The sequence below is a fragment of the Macrobrachium rosenbergii genome, chromosome 32 (genome assembly GCF_040412425.1).
Source record: "Macrobrachium rosenbergii isolate ZJJX-2024 chromosome 32, ASM4041242v1, whole genome shotgun sequence".
Taxonomy (NCBI): domain Eukaryota; kingdom Metazoa; phylum Arthropoda; class Malacostraca; order Decapoda; family Palaemonidae; genus Macrobrachium; species Macrobrachium rosenbergii.
In genome coordinates this window covers 7,952,113-7,976,624 of record NC_089772.1, presented here as the reverse complement: position 1 = coordinate 7,976,624, position 24,512 = coordinate 7,952,113, and the positions used below count along the sequence as shown (strand labels likewise).

General features: G+C 38.3%; 2 protein-coding genes across 3 annotated transcripts in view; one reads left to right on the top strand and one right to left on the bottom strand.

The window, feature by feature from the left end:
• Positions 1 to 22,093, bottom strand: part of step (cytohesin steppke) — a 596,835-nt gene extending 574,742 nt beyond the window's left edge. Inside the window, exon 1 of the mRNA XM_067132815.1 lies at positions 21,996 to 22,093. The gene's annotated coding sequence lies outside the window, so the exon portion shown is untranslated. The remainder of the gene's footprint in view (positions 1 to 21,995) is intronic.
• The window catches only part of LOC136855637 (calcineurin subunit B type 2), a 217,200-nt gene that overhangs the window by 52,843 nt on the left and 139,845 nt on the right, over positions 1 to 24,512 (top strand). For both annotated transcript variants that reach the window (XM_067132819.1, XM_067132817.1), the window contains exon 2: positions 17,134 to 17,194. In XM_067132819.1, the coding sequence (XP_066988920.1) occupies positions 17,177 to 17,194 (18 nt within the window). In that variant the 5' untranslated portion in view covers positions 17,134 to 17,176. The remainder of the gene's footprint in view (positions 1 to 17,133; positions 17,195 to 24,512) is intronic.

Genomic DNA, 24,512 nt, shown 5'->3' with positions numbered 1-24,512 from the left:
TGCGCTGGAACCCGAAGCTGCACATCATGTCTTCCCTACCCTCCCGATCCCCTGCCTACCTCGCCCCCACCCGGGGCGGACAAAAATGAAAGATCCACCCGGATTTTATTATTATAGATAATGCCAAGAATGACATAGCTGCCAAAATGGATTCGGTCACAGCAACCGAACGCGTGATAGTCAACGGCAAACGTTCCGTTTCATTTCACATCAGCTGTCAACAGACTATCGGCAAAAATATGAACTGCTTGTCGAGACGGTTCTTGGATCGGAACCCTATATCTGTTCATGAATGTTTAACAGGAATGTTGGCTAAGTCGATTGGAGTGTGAACCTTAAATCAGTTTACTAAGGTTTAACTGAAATGTTTCTCAAGTTGGTTTGAATGTATGGGATTTTGAACGGTTCGCGGTTGTGGGTCGAGATTCTCAGCTTTGGGTCAGTTTATGCGACGTAAGAAAAGTGTCTAGAGCGATCATGAATTGGTCTTTGCTACACAAAACGTGCTTTGCAAGAAGAACAAACCTCTGCCAAGACGATTCAAGGGATCTAAGAATTTCTTGGAAGAGAATGATAAAAAAAAAAAAAGCTATAAGAAACAAATGCCAGTTTGCCTGTGCGCTCACGGCCATACCGAATGGGAAAAACAAGCTGAATTTCGCCAAACATTGCACCTTACAAAATAGAAAAAAAATATACATACTAGAACACAAATACAAACGATAAACGTTTGTAAACAGCAGCATTTATTTGGAATCTTTCACAAGCTGCGAGAGGCCTCGAGAAATAATAACAGTAAATATTAGCCACGGAATCTACTTTTATTAAAATCTTCAGTTCACAATGTGGAGAAATTATATTTCTCGTATCATTTAATATCAAGAATCCGTTTTACTCTCTCATTCGTCCCAGTTGAACGCGTTCTCAGGAAATCACAACTCATGATGTTGGCATGAACAGCAAATACTTGTACGATTCATTAGTAAGACTGTGAGTCTATACTAGCCTAATATGCTTCTCCCTATAAGTTTCTGGTATATTACACACACCAACATACATACATACACACACACACACACACACACACACACATATCTATATATATATATATATATATATATATATATATATATATATATATATATATATATATATATATATATTTATATATATATATATATGTATATATATATATATACATATATAAATATATATATACATATATAAATATATATAATGAGTCCTGACGCGAAAATAAAAGGAGGTGGTACCAAGACTTTCAAGTTTTATTCCAAAGTCATCTTCAGGGTACTAAACAGAGTTAAGAAAACTTACACAAGAAAGCAATGTGGGGTCACAGGTAACAAGAACACACGTCAACAAGCTATTCAAGTATGTAAACATTCTTCAAAACAAAAACATACTTAGTGGAAATATGCAATTACTACAAATACCAGTGCATATATATATGTGTGTGTGTGCGCGTGCGTATACATACATACATACATATATATTAACCGCTCTATTATTAGCACTCATACGTCATTGCGAATACATCCAAGGTGGGGAAAAAGAACGGCAGTTACTTAATCCAGCCTGGACTAGGCTACCTCTAGGCTACCTCTAGGCTACCAAAAGTCCGCAGTAACCCTAACGACAAGTCAGTAGAAATGATTTAAAGAAAATGTAGAAATGATTTAAAGAAACTGTATAAAAGCGAGGGTAATGAGTATATATATTTTTGGTCTTTTATAAAAATTACGTATTAAACAAACAAAAATAATGATATTTTAGCTAGCGAACGTGTCATTCAAGTACTGTCGCATTCACCTAGCCTTCAAAAACTAGTTGTTCAATTAATTACTATTATAAAAAAAACGAGAAATCTAAAATTACTGAACTGCATGTAACGTATACCATATACACTGCATAATGAATGCTGTGCAAGTACAAATTTAACAAGGAAGTTAATCCACAACGACCATATTTTCAATAATGCTGAACGGCAGTGTATATGTAAGTGTGATCTACAGTATTTCTTGCTGACAAAACTCTTTTGTTATTTACATTTCCTATGGATCCAAGTGTCTGTTTACAATGCAGTGCATGTAGGTATGCGCAGCCAAGGTCAAACTGTCTGTATGGGGGTGCAAAAATTACCTAGCTCAGCCAAGCCGGCTAGCCGAACATTGCACGTCTGGTGCTCGGCTCAATAAGAGTTGAAGTTCTGTTACGCGATTGTTGTTTTTCAGTCATTGCACTTAGGGAAATTGCACGCTATGATCAGTTTACGAATGGCTAATAATACTATTGTATTCCGTATGTAGTTCACTGTACAAAGGAAACTGTATCTGTAGAAAATGTAAATAAAAGGAGTCTAGCTAACAAGAAATACCGTTCAATATTACTGGTAAAATCTGAGCATTGGGCTCTATATATATATATATATATATATATATATATATATATATATATATATATATATATATATATGTGTGTGTGTGTGTGTGTGTGTGTGTGTGTGTGTTTTATACGTAGATACACGTACGAGTATACTACACTCTACCTGTGTTTTCTACCTCACCGGTGAGACCAGACACTTAAGTATTTGTTCTTTCGGTGTAATGTGACACTGTACTGACATTGGTGACTATATAAATAAGTAAAAAACGCGACGAAGTTTCCTTGACGCAATCGAGTTTTCTGTACAGTGTATAATACCGAATGAAACTCTCAGCCACAGCACAACAAACTTTCAACCGCGGCCCAGTGGTGGCCTGTGTTGGCACCTATAACGGTGCCAGACGCAGGGTCATGGCTAACTTTAACCTTCCAAAAAAAATAAAAGCTACTGAGGCTAGAGGGCTGCAACTTGGTATGGTTGATGATTGGAAGGTGGATGATCAACATACAAATTTGCAGCCCTCTAGCCTCAGTAGTTTTTAAGATCTGAGGGCGGACAGAAAAAGTGCGGATAGACAAAGTCATCTCAATAGTTTTCTTTTACAGAAAACTACAAATGAAATATGACATCTTATACAACGCAGTACCTTAGCTATCTTACGATTATTGATTTAAAAGAGCCAAACCTCGAGGAACCAACTGAAGGAGTTTTGTTAAAGTCAGTAATATCTTCGATACGTCAAAAAATTGCTTAAGGCATTCTTTTAAAATAATCCGCGGTGACGCACTGAAATTTGCTATAGCAATTTCCAGATCGTCTAATGCCTGTCAATAGAACCGAACGCGATCTGTCGAAACGAGGTGTTGCAACAGGCTACAACTTAAGTATTGCGGTTGACAGCATTCAGCTCTTGTAAATATTCAAAATCAAGACATGCGACCTTGAAAAAGACGCAACGGCCGGTTTAGATTAGCTACTGCAGAAAACACAAAATGGCAATTACCATCTATCATAATTAACCATTGTATATAGAATTTAAGCCAAAGCCAGGCACCGGGACCTATGAGGTCAATCAGCGCATAAAGGGAAATTGAGAGAAAAGGTTTGAAAGGTGTAACAGGAGGAAAACCTCGCAGTTGCATTATAAATCAATTGTTAGGAGAGGGTGGAAAGTAAGATGGAAGAAAGAGAATATGATAGGAGGTACAGTAAAAGAAACGAAAGGGGTTGCAACTAGGGGCCGAAGGGACGCTGCAAAGAACCTCAAGTAATGCCTACAGTGCACCGCATGAGGTGCACTGACGATACTAACCCCCTGCGGGTTAATTACCCATTGCGGCGTGATAAAATGAACCCAGATGTCTACCAAATTGTACTCTATCACCTATTACAGTTTAGCTATTGTAAAGAATCACATTTCCTTTTATGATGTATGATCCGTGTATGGTCTATAAGAAAAAAAAAATCTTTGAACTCTGTCAAAATTGCCTTTCACAATCAGAGTTAGACGTTGCGATCTACCAAAATTGCAAAAATTATCTGTTATAGCTTGGCTAAATTGCATCTCCCATTTGTCCAAGTCACAAAACCTACCTACAATATTGGGTAAAATACATATATAAATATATATATATATATATATATATATATATATATATATATATATATATATATATATATATATATATATATACATATACAGATAGATAAATAGGTAGGTAGGTAAATACTGATAACAAAATTCTGAAATATCTCCTGGAAATAAAGTACATACATTTTCTCAAAGTGGTTTTCCAGTCTTGGAAATACTGATGTTAAGCATATATATATATATATATATATATATATATATATATATATATATATATATATATATATATATATATATATATATATATATATATTTCGCAATATCATACAAACGTATTTTACTTTCCACGATTCATTTACCGCAGTTGGCGAGCAATCACTCACTTTCAGACTAAGGATCCTACTCTCACGTAAAATCAAACGAGCGGAAGCAACTAGACAAACGGGACAACAGAAGTCACGTGGAGGAGGGCAAAAAGGCACTTGGCAGGAACCTGGCAAACTTTCGTACGCAACAGCCAAACTATTTTCCCCACCCACCTTCGGTGTCACCGCATATGAGCAGGTGGATTTCCTGATTTCTGTTAAAATCTCTGTTAAAATGAAATTTTAAGGTGTACAGTAATATCACGGAACTTCACTGCCGTTTCAGAATCTAACCCAGGAATGTTGACAGCGAGTTTTATTTACTCCTAGGTGAACATTTCAAATTATTAGTCTTCGTTTGAAATTGAACATATATTTACAAAAGTGGTGAGAACAGGTTTACTAACAGCCCTTTGCAAAAATATGGACGCAAGTAAAGTTCAAAGGTTTAAGTAGTGTAGGCTATACATCATCCGAGTTTGTAGACATATTTTTCTTTCCTCAAAGAGTCAAGAATGTAATGCATCCTTTTAACCTTAGAATAATGTCAGAAATTGTTATGGCATTTTCCTTTGTTCGTCTAGATCATTTATCCCTCACCCAAAATGTCAAACATTTCGTTTTTATTACAACTTACAGTTTAAAACTTTGTCTACAGAAATTATCAGATAATAGCATTTCGCCAAACGAATATAAAACTAAAGTATGACAACATAAAGAGTCTATTACAGTCAGCCAATTATGAGTGGCGCTGATATCCATCATAATGGAATATCTTTTAAGCAGGGAAGGGACAGAAAAACTATAGACCGACTAGAAGTTTATTTTTAAGAACACATTTTCTCGAGAAAAATGAACAGCTCAGCAACTGCGTTCAAGGGTAATGTAGAGTTGTTTGACAAAAAACTGTAAAGTTGAAGTAAAACTGTGCAAAAAAAATCAGTTTAATAGCAACATAAAACAGTAAAACGAACGATTCAGCACTTGAGTTGCAAAACGAACATATGAGCAATTGTGGAACAATGTACAGTGAATCTCTGAAGCCCTCTAAAAAGCTGTACAAAGAACAGATAAATGGATGAGTACAACTGTGCAATGTACCGATCGACGGATCAACAGCTGTGTAAAAGTAATAAGACAAACAGCTTAACATCTCCACAAAGATGTAAATCAAATACCCAAATAGGTGTGCGCAAGAGTACAATGAACAGTTCAACCACGAAATAGAGTTATAAAATGAGTAGTTAAATGAATAGTCTTGTAGCTGTACAATGATCAGCCCAGTGAATAAGCAAAGTTGTACAGATAAGCAGCTTAACTGCACAGTGGAGTTGCAAAATGAACGATTCAGCAGTTGCACAGAACTACAAACATATAAAATATTGTGCACCAAAAAAGACATAAAATGAAGAGCTCACCTGTTGTATGAACTGAAGGAAAGATTGGTTCAACAGATGAGTAAAGTTGTACACCACAGACAGCATCAAAGCTGTGCAATGAACTGCTGAGAAACTATAAAAAGAGGTACAACAGAAAGCTCAACCACCTCCCCAAAGTTGTAAGACAAACTTCTGAAGATTCATAAGTTGTCGGCAAAACAGCCCACAAAACAACTGCAGAATGCTGTAAAACAAGAACAACAACAGCTGTGTAAGGTATGAATAAAAAGAACCTCGACAGCTTCATATTGAACAAACAGACCAACTGCTTAAGTTCTACATTAAATAGCTCAACAAATGTGTAAGATGTACACAGAACAGCTCAACAGATTCCTAAGTTGCGTGACAAACAGCTTGACACTGATTAAGTTGTACAATGAACTGCTTTGTTATGTTTTATACAGAACAGCTGCACAAGCTATATGTCTGAAGGTGTATTGTTGAAAGGGTCCAACACGAGTGTCTTGCATTGCCGCAGAGGGCGTTGTAGACTGGAACCACGATTTTGGTGATGTTGGGAAGGGATCTGAGGTGGTAGTTTACCATTCCCATGAATTCTTGGAGTTCTTTTATGGTTTTCAGGGACAGATATTTCCTGATGGCTGACACCTTGAAAGGGAGAGGACTAATGCTGTTCTTGGAAGCATGATAGCCCAAGAAATCAACAGAGGGGGCACCAGTGACACATTTTCCAGGACGGATGATTAGGCTGATATTCTGCAGGACAGACAACATGGTCCTGAATTGTTAGTGTGCCTCTCATTCCTGGAGAATATGAGTGTCTTCAATATGCCATATGCAAAAGGAGAGGTTGCCCAGGTTGTTACCATCAGCCTCTGGAGGCTGAGTGTTGCATAACTGAGGATGTATGTTCCATTTTCCGGAAGCACTCTTCATCAGGTCAAACTTAGAGGATTCTTGCTCCATGTAGGGTGGGTGTGATGTCTGCCATGCTGAGAAGTGAGTAGTGGTCAGGGTGCATTTGAGGGTTTAGTCGCCTGCATTCTCTTCAGGGTTGCTGTGGTCCATCAGGTTTCTTGACCATGTGGAATGGTGAGGCCCAGGGTCTAGAGACCTTCTGGCAAAAAGTTCATTCATCCCATCTCTCTGAAGGCATGTTTAGTGGGAGGTGGCAGAACTTGGAGTGGACCAGGGGACCCATTATTTTTATGAAGGAGGACGCTGTGTTTGGCTGGTACCCTAGGAGTCTGACAAAGTTCTCGCCAGAGGACGTCAAGGAACTCTTGCAGGAGTTGGTGTAGGGTGGTGGTCCCTATCAACGAGATGGCTGGCTGTTAGGGCCCCACAGAGAGTTGTGTGGGTAAGTGGCATCAAGGAAAACTCCATGATGAGGAACTGATGGAATTCTTCATAGGTGATTATTTCTCATGCATGTCTAGCCAGAACATGATGTGGGGGAGGAGAGTGTACAGGGTTGCTTTGAGAACACAGTCTGCTTTTTTCACTGAGGTTAGACATTTTGGAAATGGAGTTGTATTTCCTCACCCCAGTGACAGCTGGCTCTGTTGTTGAGAAGAAGGGTAGACGTTCATTAACCCTGGTCACGTTTGTGCCTTTGTCTGACATTTCGTGAATGCTTTAACCTTTACATGATTGTTTCTAAGTTGTAGAGTTGGTTACAATTAGTCTTCTAGTTACCAGATTTTTGTGTGAGAGCCAATTTTCTATTTCCCATGCTGTAAAGACAATCTTTTAACATTCTCGAGAGCTAGCTAGCCAGACCTAAAACGCCATGTTTACACCATTAATGGCTTTGTTGCAGAAGGCATGGCTATATTCGGTATCTTAGTTGCCAGGGCTTTAAGGCGAGAACCATGCTTTGTCTACTAAGTGGAGTACAACCAAGAGCTCTCAAGGGAAATCGAGCCAGACCTTTGCGCTGTATTTAGTCCGTCAGTGGCTAGTTTTTGTAAAGGCCATTTCATGCACAGGATGCCCAGAGTCCACTGACTTGTTGTCGAGATCTGATCTATTTTTGATACCGTGTGAAGAGAGAGAGAAGTGGTCACAATAACAATGCTGGGGGAGATCTGGACCCCATGATCAAGTGTTGTTGTTGACTCATGACTATGTGGTAGCTGGGGTGATCCATGAGGGCTGCCAAATTTAGCAGCTAACCGAGGTGCAGCGGTGGAGTGTGAACCGCACACTGGCGTCACCAACATTCGTGGACGAATTGCTCATAGTTCATCTGCAAAAATATACTTTCCCCTGCTGATAAGCTTTGGAATTTTCTCATTTTTTTGTATTTCCTTACTACCAAAAACTTACTTTTAAGAGTCACTTTACAGCAGCCACCAGTGTTGATACACTTTTTCCTCTCCCATCTTTTCTCCTTGAGCCCATTCCACCACACGAAATACGAAAGAAGTTGACATGATTTGCATACAACAGAAAAAAAACTCTCTCTTATAAAGATATATTTTCATGCAGAAGCCAAATGAAAAAAAGTAGCAATGAGGTTAATTTTATCGTATTAGTTTCCCGTATTTCATTTTCCCTCTTCTCTTTAATTCCTCCATAGACTTAGACTTCCAATCCACTCCTAGATATTGCATTAGTGAACAATAGGACAAAATGAGTCAATACCACCTTACGACAAACAAAATTATAAATAAAGAAGAGTCGCAAGGCTGCGATGTGGTACAAGTCATTTCCTAATCAACAACTTGAATGACAGCTTCAAGACATATGGAGCGGTGCATTTACGAGATGAAGCCACTGATGAATCATGGCGTAAACATCAAAATGGCAGTCACTGCAAATTCATATCACTGTAGTTTCTGAGAGAGAGAGAGAGAGAGAGAGAGAGAGAGAGAGAGAGAGAGAGAGAGAGAGCTATTTAGGGCCGAAGCCAAGGCACTGGGACCGAAAAGCCCATTCAGTTACTTAGAGAAAAATTAAGAAATGACAGCAAGTAAGAGGATGAGTGATCGCTTAATATTAAAAAATTACAATGGGAAGTGTTAAAATGAACCTGTTCAAAAAGTTTCGCAAAAATTGAAAATTTAAAGTCAAATCTCAAATGTCACTGCAACTGAAATTACAGTTTTTAAATTGAGATGAGACATCAATGCCTCCATCAACCGTAAGCAATCACTCCCTAACTGAAACTCAACTTTCATTTGCACGCGGTAGCATTGCTCCGTCTTTTGCAAATATTTTATAAGTACTCCATGGCTGTGGAAACATTAACACTAAAAATGTCCATCGGAAAATGAACTAATGAGTGTATATATTCTAATGTTACGAGGCGTTTCAGCCTTGAAGTGGTTTGAACTCACATCGAAAAAGCGGTGGAGTTTTTTTCCTGCGTTCGGAAGTCAGTGGCACCTATGAACCTACACCACTGCCGTCAGCCTCAAGAAGACTTTAAGTGACAGGTCTCTCACATGCCAGTATTGATGTTTTAACCTTTCCACGTGTTATACATATATCATTTAATAGCCAGTTACATTAGCATTCATATATGCCAAGTGATATATATATATATATATATATATATATATATATATATATATATATATATATATATATATATATATATATATATATATATATATATATATATATATATATATACGCACAGTAGTTCCCCACCTACACAGGGTAGCTTCAGTCAAAAAACATTGATAACTTTCATACTCAACCGCTGAAGCGAGAATGAACCTACTGTTCAAAAACTTTCACACAAATGCAACGGCTGCTCGACAGCATTTCATTAAAACTCTAAACACATTTTGTCATTCACCTCTATTAAAAGTGTACTGCCCACATGCACAAGCAAAACTGGACAAGCAAAGAAACAGAAAGACACAACGTATGCTAAAAGAATTTGAGAGATATTTCACTCACGTGCAAGCACTGAGATTAAAAACGCGTACAGAACTTCTCTGGGAATATTAACTTGCCAATACTCCCTTGGAAAACTTTTGCAGATTCTTCCTCTGTAACTAAAGAGATTCTCATAAAATTCATTCCTAATTCACACACGTGAATTATATCCACAAATACTGAGTAAAAAAGACGATATAATATCGATTCACTATAACCTGGAAATTACCTACACCCTACATTTAATTGATAAGTGCACCAGTGCAGACACTTTTATCAATTGTAATTTCCATTTTGGTGTAAGGTTTTCCCAGGGTATAATGCTTTTTATTAAACAATTTCTAGATTAATAAATATATATATATATATATATAATATATATATATATATATATATATATATATATATATATATATATATATATATATATATATATATATATATATATATTTATATATATATATATGAATGACAGTTTGGTAATAAAAGATTTTATACACATACATACATACATGCATACGTATATATATATATATATATATATATATATATATATATATATATATATATATATATAATATATATATATAAATATATATATATATATATATATATATATATATATATATTATATATATATATATATTCTGAAGAAATGATTTTTTAATCGTCATACGTCATTATTCAGACGGAAATCTGAAAGCCAGAACTGAGGTTAACTAAATGTCAATTCCATTCTGATCGTAAGCTTACCTCTCTCTCTCTCTCTTTGATTTTTTAATCAACGTCATCATTCAGACGGAAATCTGAAAGCCAGAACTGCGGTTAACTAAATGTCAATTCCATTCAGTTCGTAAGCTTACCTCTACTCTCTCTCTCTCTCTCTCTCTCTCTCTCTCTCGCGGCAAAGAACCTTCCTCACTCGGTTCACTCCGCTGCGAGCATCATAGGTCTTCTGTACATAACCTTAATCTCTCGGCACCATCGAGCTTAGCCTCCGAGTTATTCCACTCGTCTACTCCTGAGGTTTCCCTTCGTGTCGTGGCCCTTGTTTTTTCCTGCGTCGAGTATTGCCTGGTTCCTTTCTGGGATTTCGTCTCACGTCGATAAGCTCTGTCAGTTACCTTCCCTTTTTGTACAGTTGTTGTCTCTCGGTTTGTTTCGGCACCCGCCTTTCGAGAAACATGTTCTTGATTCTTGCATAAAATTCGCAACAAGATGGGCGACTGTTTGTGCGCCTCGTAAATTCATTATCGCCTCGTGCTTCCAATTGCACGTTTCTCTTTACTCTTTCTTGTTCTTAAAAAAATATAAATTTACAACATCAAGGACGCATCAGACGAAGAAATGAAGGAACGAATGCAACGCAGAAGCGTGTGATCAGGACTGAATTGAACGACATAAAACACGGTTCGGGAATCACGCAGCTCATCAAAATGGCTAAAGCGTTAACGACTCGATTTACAAAGGGAAACTGGAAACTGTCAACAAAATATTTATAACTCTAAAAAATGACCTTCTAATGAATCTCTGTATGTTTATCGTAAGTTTCATCTGTTGACAGCAAAACGCACATATCTTCCGAACTGACTCACTCGCAGATGCCAAGCTACAGTAGTTATTAGGTCAAGTTATATTCTCATGACTCGCTTGCTCACCTCTATAAGTACAGAGTTTCAGAAACAGATAACATCCTTGAGATAACATCTTTAACAAAACGATGTTCTGAACCTGGCTCTGTTTTCTATTTTTTTTTACATGCAAGTATTTTATGCTTACAAACTTGTTTAATCTAATTCCATGCAACTTGTGTCCATTTTCAATAATAATAATAATAATAATATAATAATAATAACAATAATAATACAAACTTGCTTAATCTTCATGCAACCTGTGCCCATTTTAAATAATAATAATAATAATAATAATAATAATAATAATAATAATAATAATAATTTTTCGTCTCATAATCACTACAATTTCACGACAAACATTCATATTCGAACTACTTAGTTGAAATAAAAGCTTTTAATGTTTTTTTTTTTTTACCGAAACCTTAAAATGCTGGATACTTACGCACTCGGTACGAGCAGCTTTAAAAGCTGAACAGCATAACCTATCTGTCTACCATATGAGTCAAACTTTTTTTCCAGTCTCTTTTCAAGTGTTCCAGTGTCGATAATGGAACAAGAAATGTCAAAGGTCAGAGAGGCTGGCGTATGCTTCTCCCGCTTTCAAGAGAAGTCCGGGGAACGAATTCTTGCATCGCCTCTCTTGGGTTTCAGATTGTGTCTTGTTAGATGTTAGGCAGGTTTACTCTGCTGTCGAGATGGAAATGGGCATATTCTTAACAGCCGTCACTGTCGTATGAATACTTAATGTCGGAACAAAAATGTGCCATCACTGTACGCCATAACGATTCATGAGACATACTCTGCGTCGTAATAGAAAACAGCTATCGCTAGAGGTAAAAATTTACGTAAAAGTACTTTGAAGGACCGGAACAGATATGGATCATTTTTTTATGAGGGGCTATTCTTGTACGTCGGAATAAAAAAAGGAGTTACCTTTTAAGCCATTTGTTGTCAGGGATTACAAACGTCATGAAAGACCGAAACGGATTTTATCACAGGTCAGATTTTATGATGATTTATAAAAGGTTTTTATTACAAGTCACGTCTGTACAAGTACGCATATCTGATAAAACGTAATATTGAGTGCGCCAAAACAGAAACGGGTGGTTCTTAAGAGTCATAATTTATACAGAAATACTCTAATGTGTCGAAGATGAAATATGCTTTTCTCCCCGATCATAATTTGGTGGCACGATTCAAGTGTCAGAACACGATTTGGGGATTCTTATAAGTATAAACTTCGTGCGGAAATATTATTTTTAATACGTTTGTACCGATAAGCATGGAAACCCATACGTCGGTTTAAAAGTTGTTTACGAAAAACACTATTTCATGGCCTATGGAATGCCTAGTAGTCGGAATTCCTGATCGCCGACATTGCGGGGGACGAAGAACTCACCGAAGAATGCGCTGAAACTGAAAATGACTTTTCAAGTCGATGTTTCTTTATAGGTAGTAACGAACGGTTTTATTAGAAACAAAGTACAGTGGCGTTAGGATTCATGATGATCTCATTCCGGCGCGCCGTGACTGAAACCGATTATTCTTATGCATCATGAACTAAATTGTGTTTCCCGTTCGTTTTGTCTATTCGCTTGTCCGTAATGATTAAACTTGAGTAGGGATCCAGATCTGGATCTAGTGCCCAGAACGACTGTTCAGAGGGAAGTAAGAATCTTACACTAATATCTTCGTTGAAATGCTTCAGCAAAGTTCCGTTTGGCTTCCGCTTCTTTGCGACTGATCAGTTAGATCATTTAGCTTCAGAATGTTGATCTGTTTGCTTGGAAGTAGATGAGCTGCTGTGACAATTGCGTGATATCACACTTGACGATGTATACTTTGCTTCAAAAATTTCGCATTTGTCCCTTAGATAGTGGTTCGTGGTGACAGGTTTCTGTTTCCTAATATTAGCATTTATGACTTGGACCAGCGACGGATGGTCTCTCGTTTGTCAACTTTTCATAAGTTGCAATTTCACAGAGATCTTTCACATTCTCGACTGATCCGTGATCAATTTTTCCTGCCGAGAGCAACCAGATTTGCTGAACAGCAGCACCAATATGCAGCAAATGTGCCTCACTGTAGAACTTCTCAGTTTCAGAGGTCCTTTATTCCTCACACTGTTGGGCTGTGGAACAGTCTCCCTGAGGATGTCGTGAGACTGGAATTTCAAAAGATCAAGACTATTTTCCTTGTATTTTAATAAATTTTTCATCTATTAATTATTAATTTATCTTATATTTTTTAATTATTAATATTACTATTATTCAGTATATGAAACCTATTCATATGGAACAAGCGCACACAAGCAGGCAATCGCAAGTTCACCGCAACCAAGGGGCAATATTTCAACACTACGTAGGCCACCAAAACCATAAACGGACACTAGAAGTATTATTAGAGAGCACAGAGATTGTGCATAGAGAAGACCAGATCCACAGATTCCAAATAGCAGAGGCTGTGCGTATAAATCAACAACGGCCTGCATTAAATCTACAGAGGAACACATGCTTCATACTCCCTTTTGCAAGGAAACAACAGGAAATCCGTGAGAATCTGAAGGGGAACACGAGCAACAGAACACCCCTGGACACGACTACTGGCAACAAAGCAAATCAAGACTATTGGCCAGAGACAGGAATCATGCCTTTGCGCCAAGCCGCTGCATAGGACGTGTCCTACGGAGCACCAGGAATCCCCATGCTGCCGCCCAGACTACTAGCGAGAGAATGGGACCTGCCAACCAATAGAAATTCAGCACCCATTGACGGCACATCTAAAATTCAAAAGTCTCCATGCAGTGATAAGAACCTTGTATGTCAATTTGTAATCCAGTCCTGAAGACACTGCCGAGAGGTGGGAAACGGTCCGTCGACTAGAAAAAGTACATGGAAAGAATCTTGAAGAGAGAGAGAGAGAGAGAGAGAAATATAAACTGATTCAAAGTCTTGATGATAAGAGTATCTGCAAACAATGCCATTACCTTGAATATGAATTGCATAAGAGAGAAAACATGTCCAAATGGCATGTATATATATAGTATATCTTATTCTTAGAATAATTTTATTACATTAAACATCTTGATATATGTTCATATACATATTTTTTCTTCTTACAAATAATTTTATTACATTAAACATATATATATATATATATATATATATATATATATATATATATATATATATATATATATATATATATATATATATATTAAGTCGCTTGCCGTGATAAAATTATTCCTAAGAATAAGAGGAAAATAGCCACTAGCACATTAGACAATTTTCATTACCAAATCAAAAAGGAACGTTCAGAGCAGAAAACCGCCTCGGCTTCTGCCGCAGTAAATACAAGCACAACTTCAACTAGAGAGAACGAGAATTGAAAGGAATTCTTACAACTGAAATGTTCCAGTATCTTTACAAGTTTCTACACGAATTCAGCCATGTCCACGGGTGCCAAAATATAATTGCACTACATCGAAATTAACACTAGTTCTCACGAGACTGAGATGGCTGGAGACTGTCTTCCACCCCTTGTAACTAAAGACGTATATGACAAGATTTGTTCAACCTCGTTGCCCTCGGGGTCGAGCCCTCAACAACGGCCTCATCTTGCTTCACAAGTAAACATTACAGAATGACGTGTGTTGACGCTACTACCACTGCGAATAATAATAATAATAATAATAATAATAATAATAATAATAATAATAATAATAATAATAATAATAATAATAATAATAATAATAATTCATGGATGTGGCAATATCATGGGACACTAGAATAAATGAGAAAGAAAGAGGAAAATTGATAAGTATCAAGACCTGAAAATCGAAATAAAAGGGATATGGGATATGCCAGTGGAAATTATACTCATAATCATAAGAACGCTAGGCACGATCCCAAGATCCCTGAAGAGGAACCTGGAAAAACTAAAAGCCGGAGTAGCTCCAGGACTCATGCAAAAGGCTGTGCTGTTAGAGACAGCGCACATAGTGAGAAAAGTGATGGACTCCTAAGGAGGCAGGATGCAACCCCGAACCCCACACTATAAGAACCACCCAGTCGAATTGCATGACTGTGATACACAAAAAAATATAATAATAATAATAATAATAATAATAATAATAATAATAATAATAATAATAATAAAAGTCTTTCACTACCGTCCGTTTTGATGCAATAGAGTATTTTTGGTACAACTGTATGATAGTTCTGAATATGACACCACGGGAATCATAAGAGTATGGTTATAATTCCTCGCCCCCTGCTGGTTCATGGGCTTAGATGAGTACAGTTGAGGGTCAGAGGATCTTTGAGAGCTGCCTTAATTTTGACATAAATGTCTCATCTTCCTATGCTTTCTTTTTATTAGAATTCAAACTCTTAATGCCAAATTGGCACCAGTTTCCATGTAGGTAAAGGAAATCATGTACTATACTACAAAATTTTATTTAGTGGTGCTGATCTTGAAAAAAAAAGGACAGTCTGACTTGGCTTGAAGCTTGAAATAATTTCTAAGCTCTGGCTAAACGAGGAAAAGTGTGCCGAGGTTCCTTCTGCGCAATCGAGCTTTCTGTACAGCTGCTGCAGCGTATAATCGGGGCCACCGAAAATAGATCTATATTTCGGTGATCTCGGTATAATGCTGTGTGAACCTGCGACCCATGAAACTTTAACCACGGCCCGGTGGTGGCCTATCCTATATCATTGCCAGAAGCACGGCTATGACTAACTTTAACCTTAATAAAATAGAAACTACTAAGGCTAGAGGTTTGCAATTTGATATGTTTCATGACTGGAGAGTGGATGATCAACATACCAATTTGCAGCCCTCTAGTCTCAGTAGTCTTTAAGATCTGAGGGCGGACAGAAAAAAGTGCGGACAGAAAAAAGTGCGGACAGAAAAAAGTGCGGACAGACAGACAAAGCCCGCACAATCGTAGTTTTCTTTTACAGAAAACTAAAAATCAAATTAACTGGGACAAAATTGATGGCTGAGATCTTCGAGTTATTTGACTCCGGTGAGTTAATTGAAGCTCGAAAGTGAAACATGGACTCAAAGGTCTTGGTAATTTGTGTAAATATTTTGATAAATATTTTGAAATTGGTTTTCTTCTGAATGAAGGCTGAATTGGGAGAATTCAGCAGGGCCCTTTACTTAGTCAGCCTCAACCAGATTCACATTCAGCGAAGTGGAGCGATTAATTTGCTTTTGTTCATCAAGAGAAGAAATGATTTTGCAACTTTTGCCGTAACGGGTATTGTATGCGTCCATGTGCCTTGTTCTGTGGTTGAAGAAAGTTCATTTCTCTCCTGTTGTGAATGAGAGCTTGTTGAATTTATCCACTAAGTGAAATGAAGTTCTAAGGCTGAACTTGCATTAAGAAAAAACCCTGCGGATGTTTATTTATGTTCTTTTGTTTTTCTAGGGACAGTAGAAACACCCTATGGTAATAACAAATCGATCATGAGAAAAATATGGCAGAGGTTGTAAACTATGACTTACTTTTGATTCACTAACAGGCAACATGTTTTCCATCAAAATTCTCAACTTTTCATCCTCCCTTTTGCATCTAGTACAATATATTTTCTGTTTCCTGCTTTAACTTTTCAATGAACCAGCAAGAAACTGGTTGCGATTAGTATATGAATCTTGCCGTTTCCTGTCTTTGATGGAGTGTAACTATTGTACTAGCAAACTTGACTTCCCATAAGTGTCATCAAGGTCTTAATAAAACATGAAGTTGTCAAGTGTCAACGGCTCAAGTTTTGACTAGAGCTTCCCTCCTACATCTAATCTCTTTTTGCCGTTTATTCATTTATTTATTTATTTACAGGAACCGAACCTTGAAGCGTGCAGCGATTCAGCAGGTGAAAAACATGCCTAAACCAAAGAAGGTTAGTTGAACTGTCAAGACCTTTTAGATTCCGTATAATCAAGCACATTTATGTAAGGGTTACTCAGTCAATTCTTCTTCTTCTTGGAACAGCTGATGCACAATCCAGAGGGGCTGGATTACGCTACTGTTTGATCTAACCTCATTTATCAGTATATGAAATACCAAAACATATTTTAACCTCTTACAATATCTAAAAGGTTCCAGGTACTGTAAGACAATCAGAAATCACTCTCATCATCATATTTCAAAATGTATCCAAAATCATGAGAAATAGAAGAACTGGAGAAGCGTCCCAAACTCTCATAATCTTACGGAGTATCAGCATCCCCTGCAGCCCTACAGAAGACCTCTGGCACTGGACTGTGGTGCATCCTTGCACGTCAACAGAATATTCATTGGAGCCTTTTTGTGATTCATTTATTCTTACATCAGAGTCCTAAACTTCTAGATTAATCTGCTAACCCGATAACCCATGCCATTACCATTAGTCAAGAGAGCTTACGCCCCCATTCCAGTATTAACTTGTGGATCACCATCCAGGCACTGAATACTCCAATGTTGCTTATCTTCACTGGTCGAGAAACTATTAGCGTAGCGGGGATGTTTTCGTATGGCATTCTATAGTGGTCATCCATCCAAGTATTAATCTATCCCAAAATTAATTAGCTTCATTAGTTAGAAGAGCAACAATAAGTAGAACACAGTTAGAAGAGCAACAATAAGTAGAACACAGTTAGAAGAGCAACAATAAGTAGAACACAGTAACTCCAGAGCTGCACACCCAAAAGCAAATGGTGGAAGATCCACCCTATAATATACAGTGCAATGCATAACCGTATGGATACTGCTTTTGTGTAACACATATTCTATTGGCTAAGAACCCCTCTGACACGAAATATTATATGATAATATGCAGAGCAACATAAAGCACTTGATATGCGAGTGATGCAATTGTAGTCTTGTGGAAGATGAGCAAGCAGTATTTCTGATGACATCTAAATCGTGCATGCAATCGTTGGAAAAGGAAACCACCACAGAAAGTGTCTGCATATCCGTAGCTATAGAGTCATTGTAGACTAAGTGCTAGCCCGAAAACAGCTCTTTCAATCTGCTGCCCTCTTCTCTTGGGACGCCTTCTGAGTTCCAGTTGATATTTTTGGAACAAAGTTCAGCCCGTGTTTTAAAACTGGCAGTTCCACTGCATTTTTCCTGTTAGAAGATTCAATTTTTTTTCTGTTTCTCTATATCTTCAAGATGGGTGTGTCCTGTTCCGTAAATGGACATATGTCTCTATTCTCTCCTTCTCAGCTTCCAGGCCACTCACTTGAAAAAGAAAAGAAATCAAACACCATCAGGGAATATTAAATGGCAAATGGCTTTGCCCCGTCTTTAATTCTTCCACTGTACATTATTACTCCTTTTTCCTCACTTGCTCTTTTCTCTCTCTCTCTACATCCGGTACACTTCCTGCGTTTTATGCCAGCTTGAAAAGAAGTATTATTTGGAGCTTGCAGATAGCAGTCTATATACATTTCGATCACCTTCAAAAACATTAAATGCTGAAATCTCGGTGATCAGTGAACACCTTCAAAAACATCAAATGCTGAAATCTCAGTAATCTGTGAAATAACTGGTGAAAGTGGATCCACCCAATGTGAATCAGAGCCCTGCATGGTTATTCATTTCCCCGTCTAGGCACCATTCCCAGCCAGGAGAGCTGGCGAGAGGGGTCGGTTACTTGGTGAGGGGACTTCCGGAAGGTAGGGTTTTGTGGGGGTAACGAAGTGGCGATGGTGCGTGGCGCCGAGCATGACCCAAAAAGTGAGAGTGAGAGAGCGTTGAAGGTGAAGTAACATTCATACAAGTGTTTGCTGTGCCTAGGAGAGAGAGAGAGAGAGAGAGAGAGAGAGAGAGAGAGAGAGAGAGAGAGAGAGAGAGAGAGAGAGAGAGGGGTGTTCGGAAAGAGAAAGAGGGGAAAAGTGTGTGTGTGTGTGTGTGTGTGTGTGTGTGTGTGTGTGTGTGTGAGAGAGAGAGAGAGAGAGAGAGAGAGAGAGAGAGAGAGAGAGAGAGAGAGGGAGAAAGAGGGGAAGGAGAGAGAAAGAGGGAGAAAGAGAGAGAGAGAGAGAGAGAGAGAGAGAGAGAGAGAGAGAGAGAGAGAGAGAGAGAGAGAGAGAGAGAGAGAGTTTGTTGGTTCCCACTCTGAGTTATCACAGGCAGTGCCAGGTTGGTCAGCTAGTATATATAAAATTGGATGTATGTATGGATGTGTGTGTGTGTGTGTGCCAGCATAACTCTGAAATGCATTGAGCAATTTCAACCAAACTTGGTATACATAAGACTTACTATCTGGAAAAGAATACTGTGGGGTAAGACATCACTGGCACCAAAGGGGTTGGGGGTGGGAAGGGCTTCCCTGAAGCAAGCCAGTTCTGCCCATAGACTTAGTAACTAATTAACTCTCCGGGTTTATCACACATCATTTCGGTATACATATGACAAAAGAAGATTTAAGGATAAGACACATGGCACCAAAGGGGGTTGGGGGGGAAGCGTGGCTAACCAAAAATGAAGTCCAAGTTCTCAAGGTCGCAGATGAATGGCGACATAGTCCAAGTTCAAAGTGAGGTGGGAGGAGGTGAAAAATAAAATGTCAAAAATGACAGATATTAGTGTCCAATCCATTGTTTTCCAGGCTGCTGAGATAAACAGTGACACTCCCAATGCCCTTTAAGTTCAAGTTCAGCCCCAATAGGAATAGGGGTGAGAAGGGTTAAATATATATATATATATATATATATATATATATATATATATATATATATATATATATATACATACAGAGAGAGAGAGAGAGAGAGAGAGAGAGAGAGAGAGAGAGAGAGAGAGAGAGTTATGTTAAGTATACCTTAGTTTAACCAAACCACTGAGCTGATTAACAGCTCTCCTAGGGCTGGCCCAAAGGATTAGATTTATTTTACATGGCTAAGAACCGATTGGTTACCTAGCAACGGGACCTACAGCTTATTGTGGAATCCGAACCACATTATAGCGAGAAATGAATTTCTATCGCCAGAAATAAATTCCTCTAATTCTTCATTGGCCGGTCGGAGAATCGAATGCAGGGCCAGCAGAGTGCTAGCTGAGAACGGTACCCACCTGTCCAATGAGAGAGAGAGAGAGAGAGAGAGAGATTTATCGTGTGGGTCAGCTAAATAAATAATATATATATATATATATATATATATATATATATATATATATATATATATATATATACATATATATATATATATATATATATATATATATCTGTATATCCAGTACCACAATGGTCCCTTGGCATATACAGTAAATATAAGCAGCTCTCGCAGGGTCTACGGTCTTTCCTTTCAACGTGTGATAATTTTTAATTAAGATAACTGACAGTAAGTCAGCCAGCTTCTCCTAACACCACTTGCTATTCACACACATTAAGAAAACGGCGTCTCCTAATGTTGCGAGCAGTCCGTACCTGAGCATCAGGAAATTTTAATTTCGGTGGCTAATTTCAATGGCATACTTAACTCTAAAATTTCATTATTTCAAAAAACAAACTCCGAAAGGCACACTCCAGAATGCAGGCTTTCAGAAAAACTAAGTATCACGGCTGTATCTTTTACCGTTACTGCTCTACAGATATGTTAGGTCTCTCAGCCACCCACCCACCCACCCAATACCACATCCCTGAACCCAAAAATCGATATCTGGTCTCTGGAACGGCTGAAAGGATTTTGGTGATATTTGGCACGATTAGAGACCTTAGTCGGAAAACTATAAGCCAAAATTTCATCCAGATCGGTTGACTATTTCCAGAGTTATAAAGGGCCAAAATCGGGGTTTTTGTGTACTCCGTGGCGGTTGGTATGCGGTAATGTTAGGTATTGTTCCTCTAGGGTCATCATTTGGATTTCTTGATCGAAATACATGGATGGCCAAGTTTTACCTATACACGAAAATACGAAAAGAGTAAAACAGATTTGACATTTCGTAAGGTTGCATTTTATGCTCCTTACACGTCATCGTGTTCTTTCCTCGACATCCTGAACCCTCCTCACCTTGATCAAATGTTTTACCATTAAATTGGCTCTCGGTTGGTTAAAAGAGTACATTTAAAGCTATATGAGTCGTAAGAGAAATTTTAAAAGACCATTGAATAAAAAACCCAAGCTAGACGTTAATAGGTCTAAGATTACCGAGCCATAGAAACTTGATAGTACTACAATACATTTCCTTGAAGCTTCGGGCTTTAGACCTATAAGGAAAAGAAAGAAGGAAATTGAACACAATACCAGAGACAGATGACCTCAGATCGACGTTTAATTAAGAAAATAAACTTCGTTCTATGTTTTCAAGATCGAAAAATGGAAGGAGTCAACCTTCTAAGCAGTGAGACCCGCCGTAGCCTTGCAAAGCATGTCACTAATATTTTATAATAGGCCTAATAACGGGGTGTCTACAATAAAAATGCATTACGTACAAATACTATTACACTCACCAAGAGCCGCAATAAAGAACGTAAAATTTTATTGCTAGACAGACGTAAAAGCACCAATTAGAACAGATGAGACATGTAAAAACACCAATCATAACAGATGCAAGTGGTACTAGATGCTTCAACTTGGGGAATACTAAACCGCTTGGCTAGTCCAGGAAGACGGTTCTTCCACGCCAAAATGCAGGAAATTCATTGCTTAAAAACAACTGCCATTAACGCTTTTCGAGAAATATATTAAATTAGACTTAAAACTTAAAAGAAAAACCTTTGGTTCACGTTAATGAAGAGGATAACTTGAAACTCGTCGAAAACAGTGTGCGCTGTCAGTCTCGCATCCGCTCGCTACTGCAAACTCTCAAGACTGATGATCTTTCATTCATGACACCAGCTCAAGAGTAAAATGACTTTTGTAGATAAAAATTTGTTAAGAAAAGGGGCTTGTTAACTACATTGTTTCCAAAATATTGCAGTAACTGGAAATATAGTAATGAATAATCAGAGACATATGATTCTCACGTAGAAAAAAAAATTGTTACGTAAGATAACGGACGAGTATTGACGTGACTTTTAGTTCGGCAACGAATCTTAGGTATATTGAAAAGGCCGGTGAACACTAGGGTTAATTTTTACACATGTTCTTCATTACTCACGAGAGTGAGAGTTATATATACTCAATTTAATTATCAGGTTCTTATATTTAAACCATAACTCCAAAGGTAAGCAAGTAATTTAGGTTTTAGATATAGTTTTCTTAGACCTATGTGGCTTTGTGATTATGTTCAACAGCATCATCCCCAGTATGACACTACAAACTTGCTCAGCTCTCTAAAGTCCAGCACTGGTGTAACTTTATTTTTAGTCGGCTGCTCAACAGCCATTAAAGACAAGACCCCATCCTCACTCTGCTTGTCCCAGGGGGGGCAAAATACCCTCTTCAATCCATCTAGCTACTTCCTTCTCAAACTCCCCTCTCCTCCGTTCATCCCATCCTTTATCACAATAACTAATCTTATGCGTCAACTCTACTTTATTTCTCTCTTTGACAAACCACTCTACTGTCCACTGACTACCATCAAATCTTGCCACAAAATCTATCTTCAATTGTGATAACACTGGAATTACCAAATGTGTTAGCCATACCACCGCACTCCGAGTTATCGCTTATCACTGAACATCTTGCCCTACCAAAAAGAACTGTGCCCTCAGCCACTGTAACACCTCCAAACCCACTGATTGCATTCATTCCCAATTTAAATCAACATTGTCAATTAGTCTCTCAGCCACTAGAGCAGTTACAGTAATTGCAACATCATCAGTACTCAATTTTACACGTTTCACCTTTACACAAGACCTCTTTCCCATCAGAGACAGTTATAACCCTTCCTCCATTAACTTTATCCACTAGATTGAACCAGGAACTGTAGCAGAACAACCTGTGTCCACCAAGCCCAAGAAAGAATACCCATTCACCTCCAATTTAATAAATGGTGATCTCGAATGGGGTGCCCTATACCTCTGCAGGGGAAGTTGTTGGCGCACCAGTCGCCATTTTCTCGTTTCCCAAATCACATTGAGTTGAAATATGACCCACCTTATTACACCGGAAGCCCACAACTGGTTTTCGATCTTTACAATAACGCGGCATATGTGGGCCTCCACACCCACAAAACTGACACCTGAATTCACCAAAATTTCGCCTACTGAACTCATTCTCCCCGCCCCCAACAACCCGCAACTGAAGTAAAGTTTTACCGTCCATTGTTTTTGGAAGGTGATGCTTCGGCTTTGTATTTGGAAATGAAAGATGACCAAAGTGACAGTGCACAGATTGAATTATTACTGAAATTAGTCTTTTCAGATGGAGCTTTTGTAGTGTTTGAGATGTTTTTGCAAATGAATTCAGAAGGTTGGCAGGGGGAAAAGTTGACTTTAATTCCATGGCCTGATTCCCGGCAGTAGCCTACCGGGCAGGTTACCGCCTTTTCAGGGGGTTCCAGGAGAGGGGAAGTCCCGCACTAAGTTAGGTTGGGTAGGTGAGATCTGGTTAGGTCAGGACCTGGCAATATAGGAAAAGGTCATGTCCATTCGTGTATGAGGAACCAGTCCCGGTCGACGACTGGCGGGAATCAGGCCGCGCAACTGAAAAAGTAAAGCCTAGCGACCAGTTTTACCTCTTTTTAACCACTTCCTGAAACCTAGCGACCAGTTTTACCTTTTTTAACCACTTTCTGAAACCTAGCGACAAGTTTTACCTTCTTTTTAACCAATTACGTCTCCTTTGCCCATAAAGGGCTTAATCATATCAGTCGACATTTTCCTTGCCATCTTAATCAACACCGCCTAGGCAGCTTGTAGGTTAAAATAACACAAAAAATGTATAACCAAGAACTCACCTTATTAGACTTCAGTCCAGGGCACTAATTACAAAGTAAAATTACAAGCAACAACCCTTAGAGAACAACAGTAGACTGGAATATTCCTCTCCCCACCAAACCGCCATTCTCTGTCCTCACGTCAGCCACGATCTTCTCACCTTTACAAACCCCCTCCCAATCCCAAGACCACCAATTTATTTCCTAAAACCAAAACAAAGGCGACTGATCCAAAATCCCTAATCTAGCATAACTTAGGACATCTCAAAAAACTTTTGATTATTTCTTGCTTTGATCTCTCGTGCGAACTATCATGATACCTTGTACCAAGGTCTATTGCCTGGTACAACCAAATCGTCTAGATGGCATACACGGCAGCAAGAACAAATAAGATGTAATTTTTCTTTTTT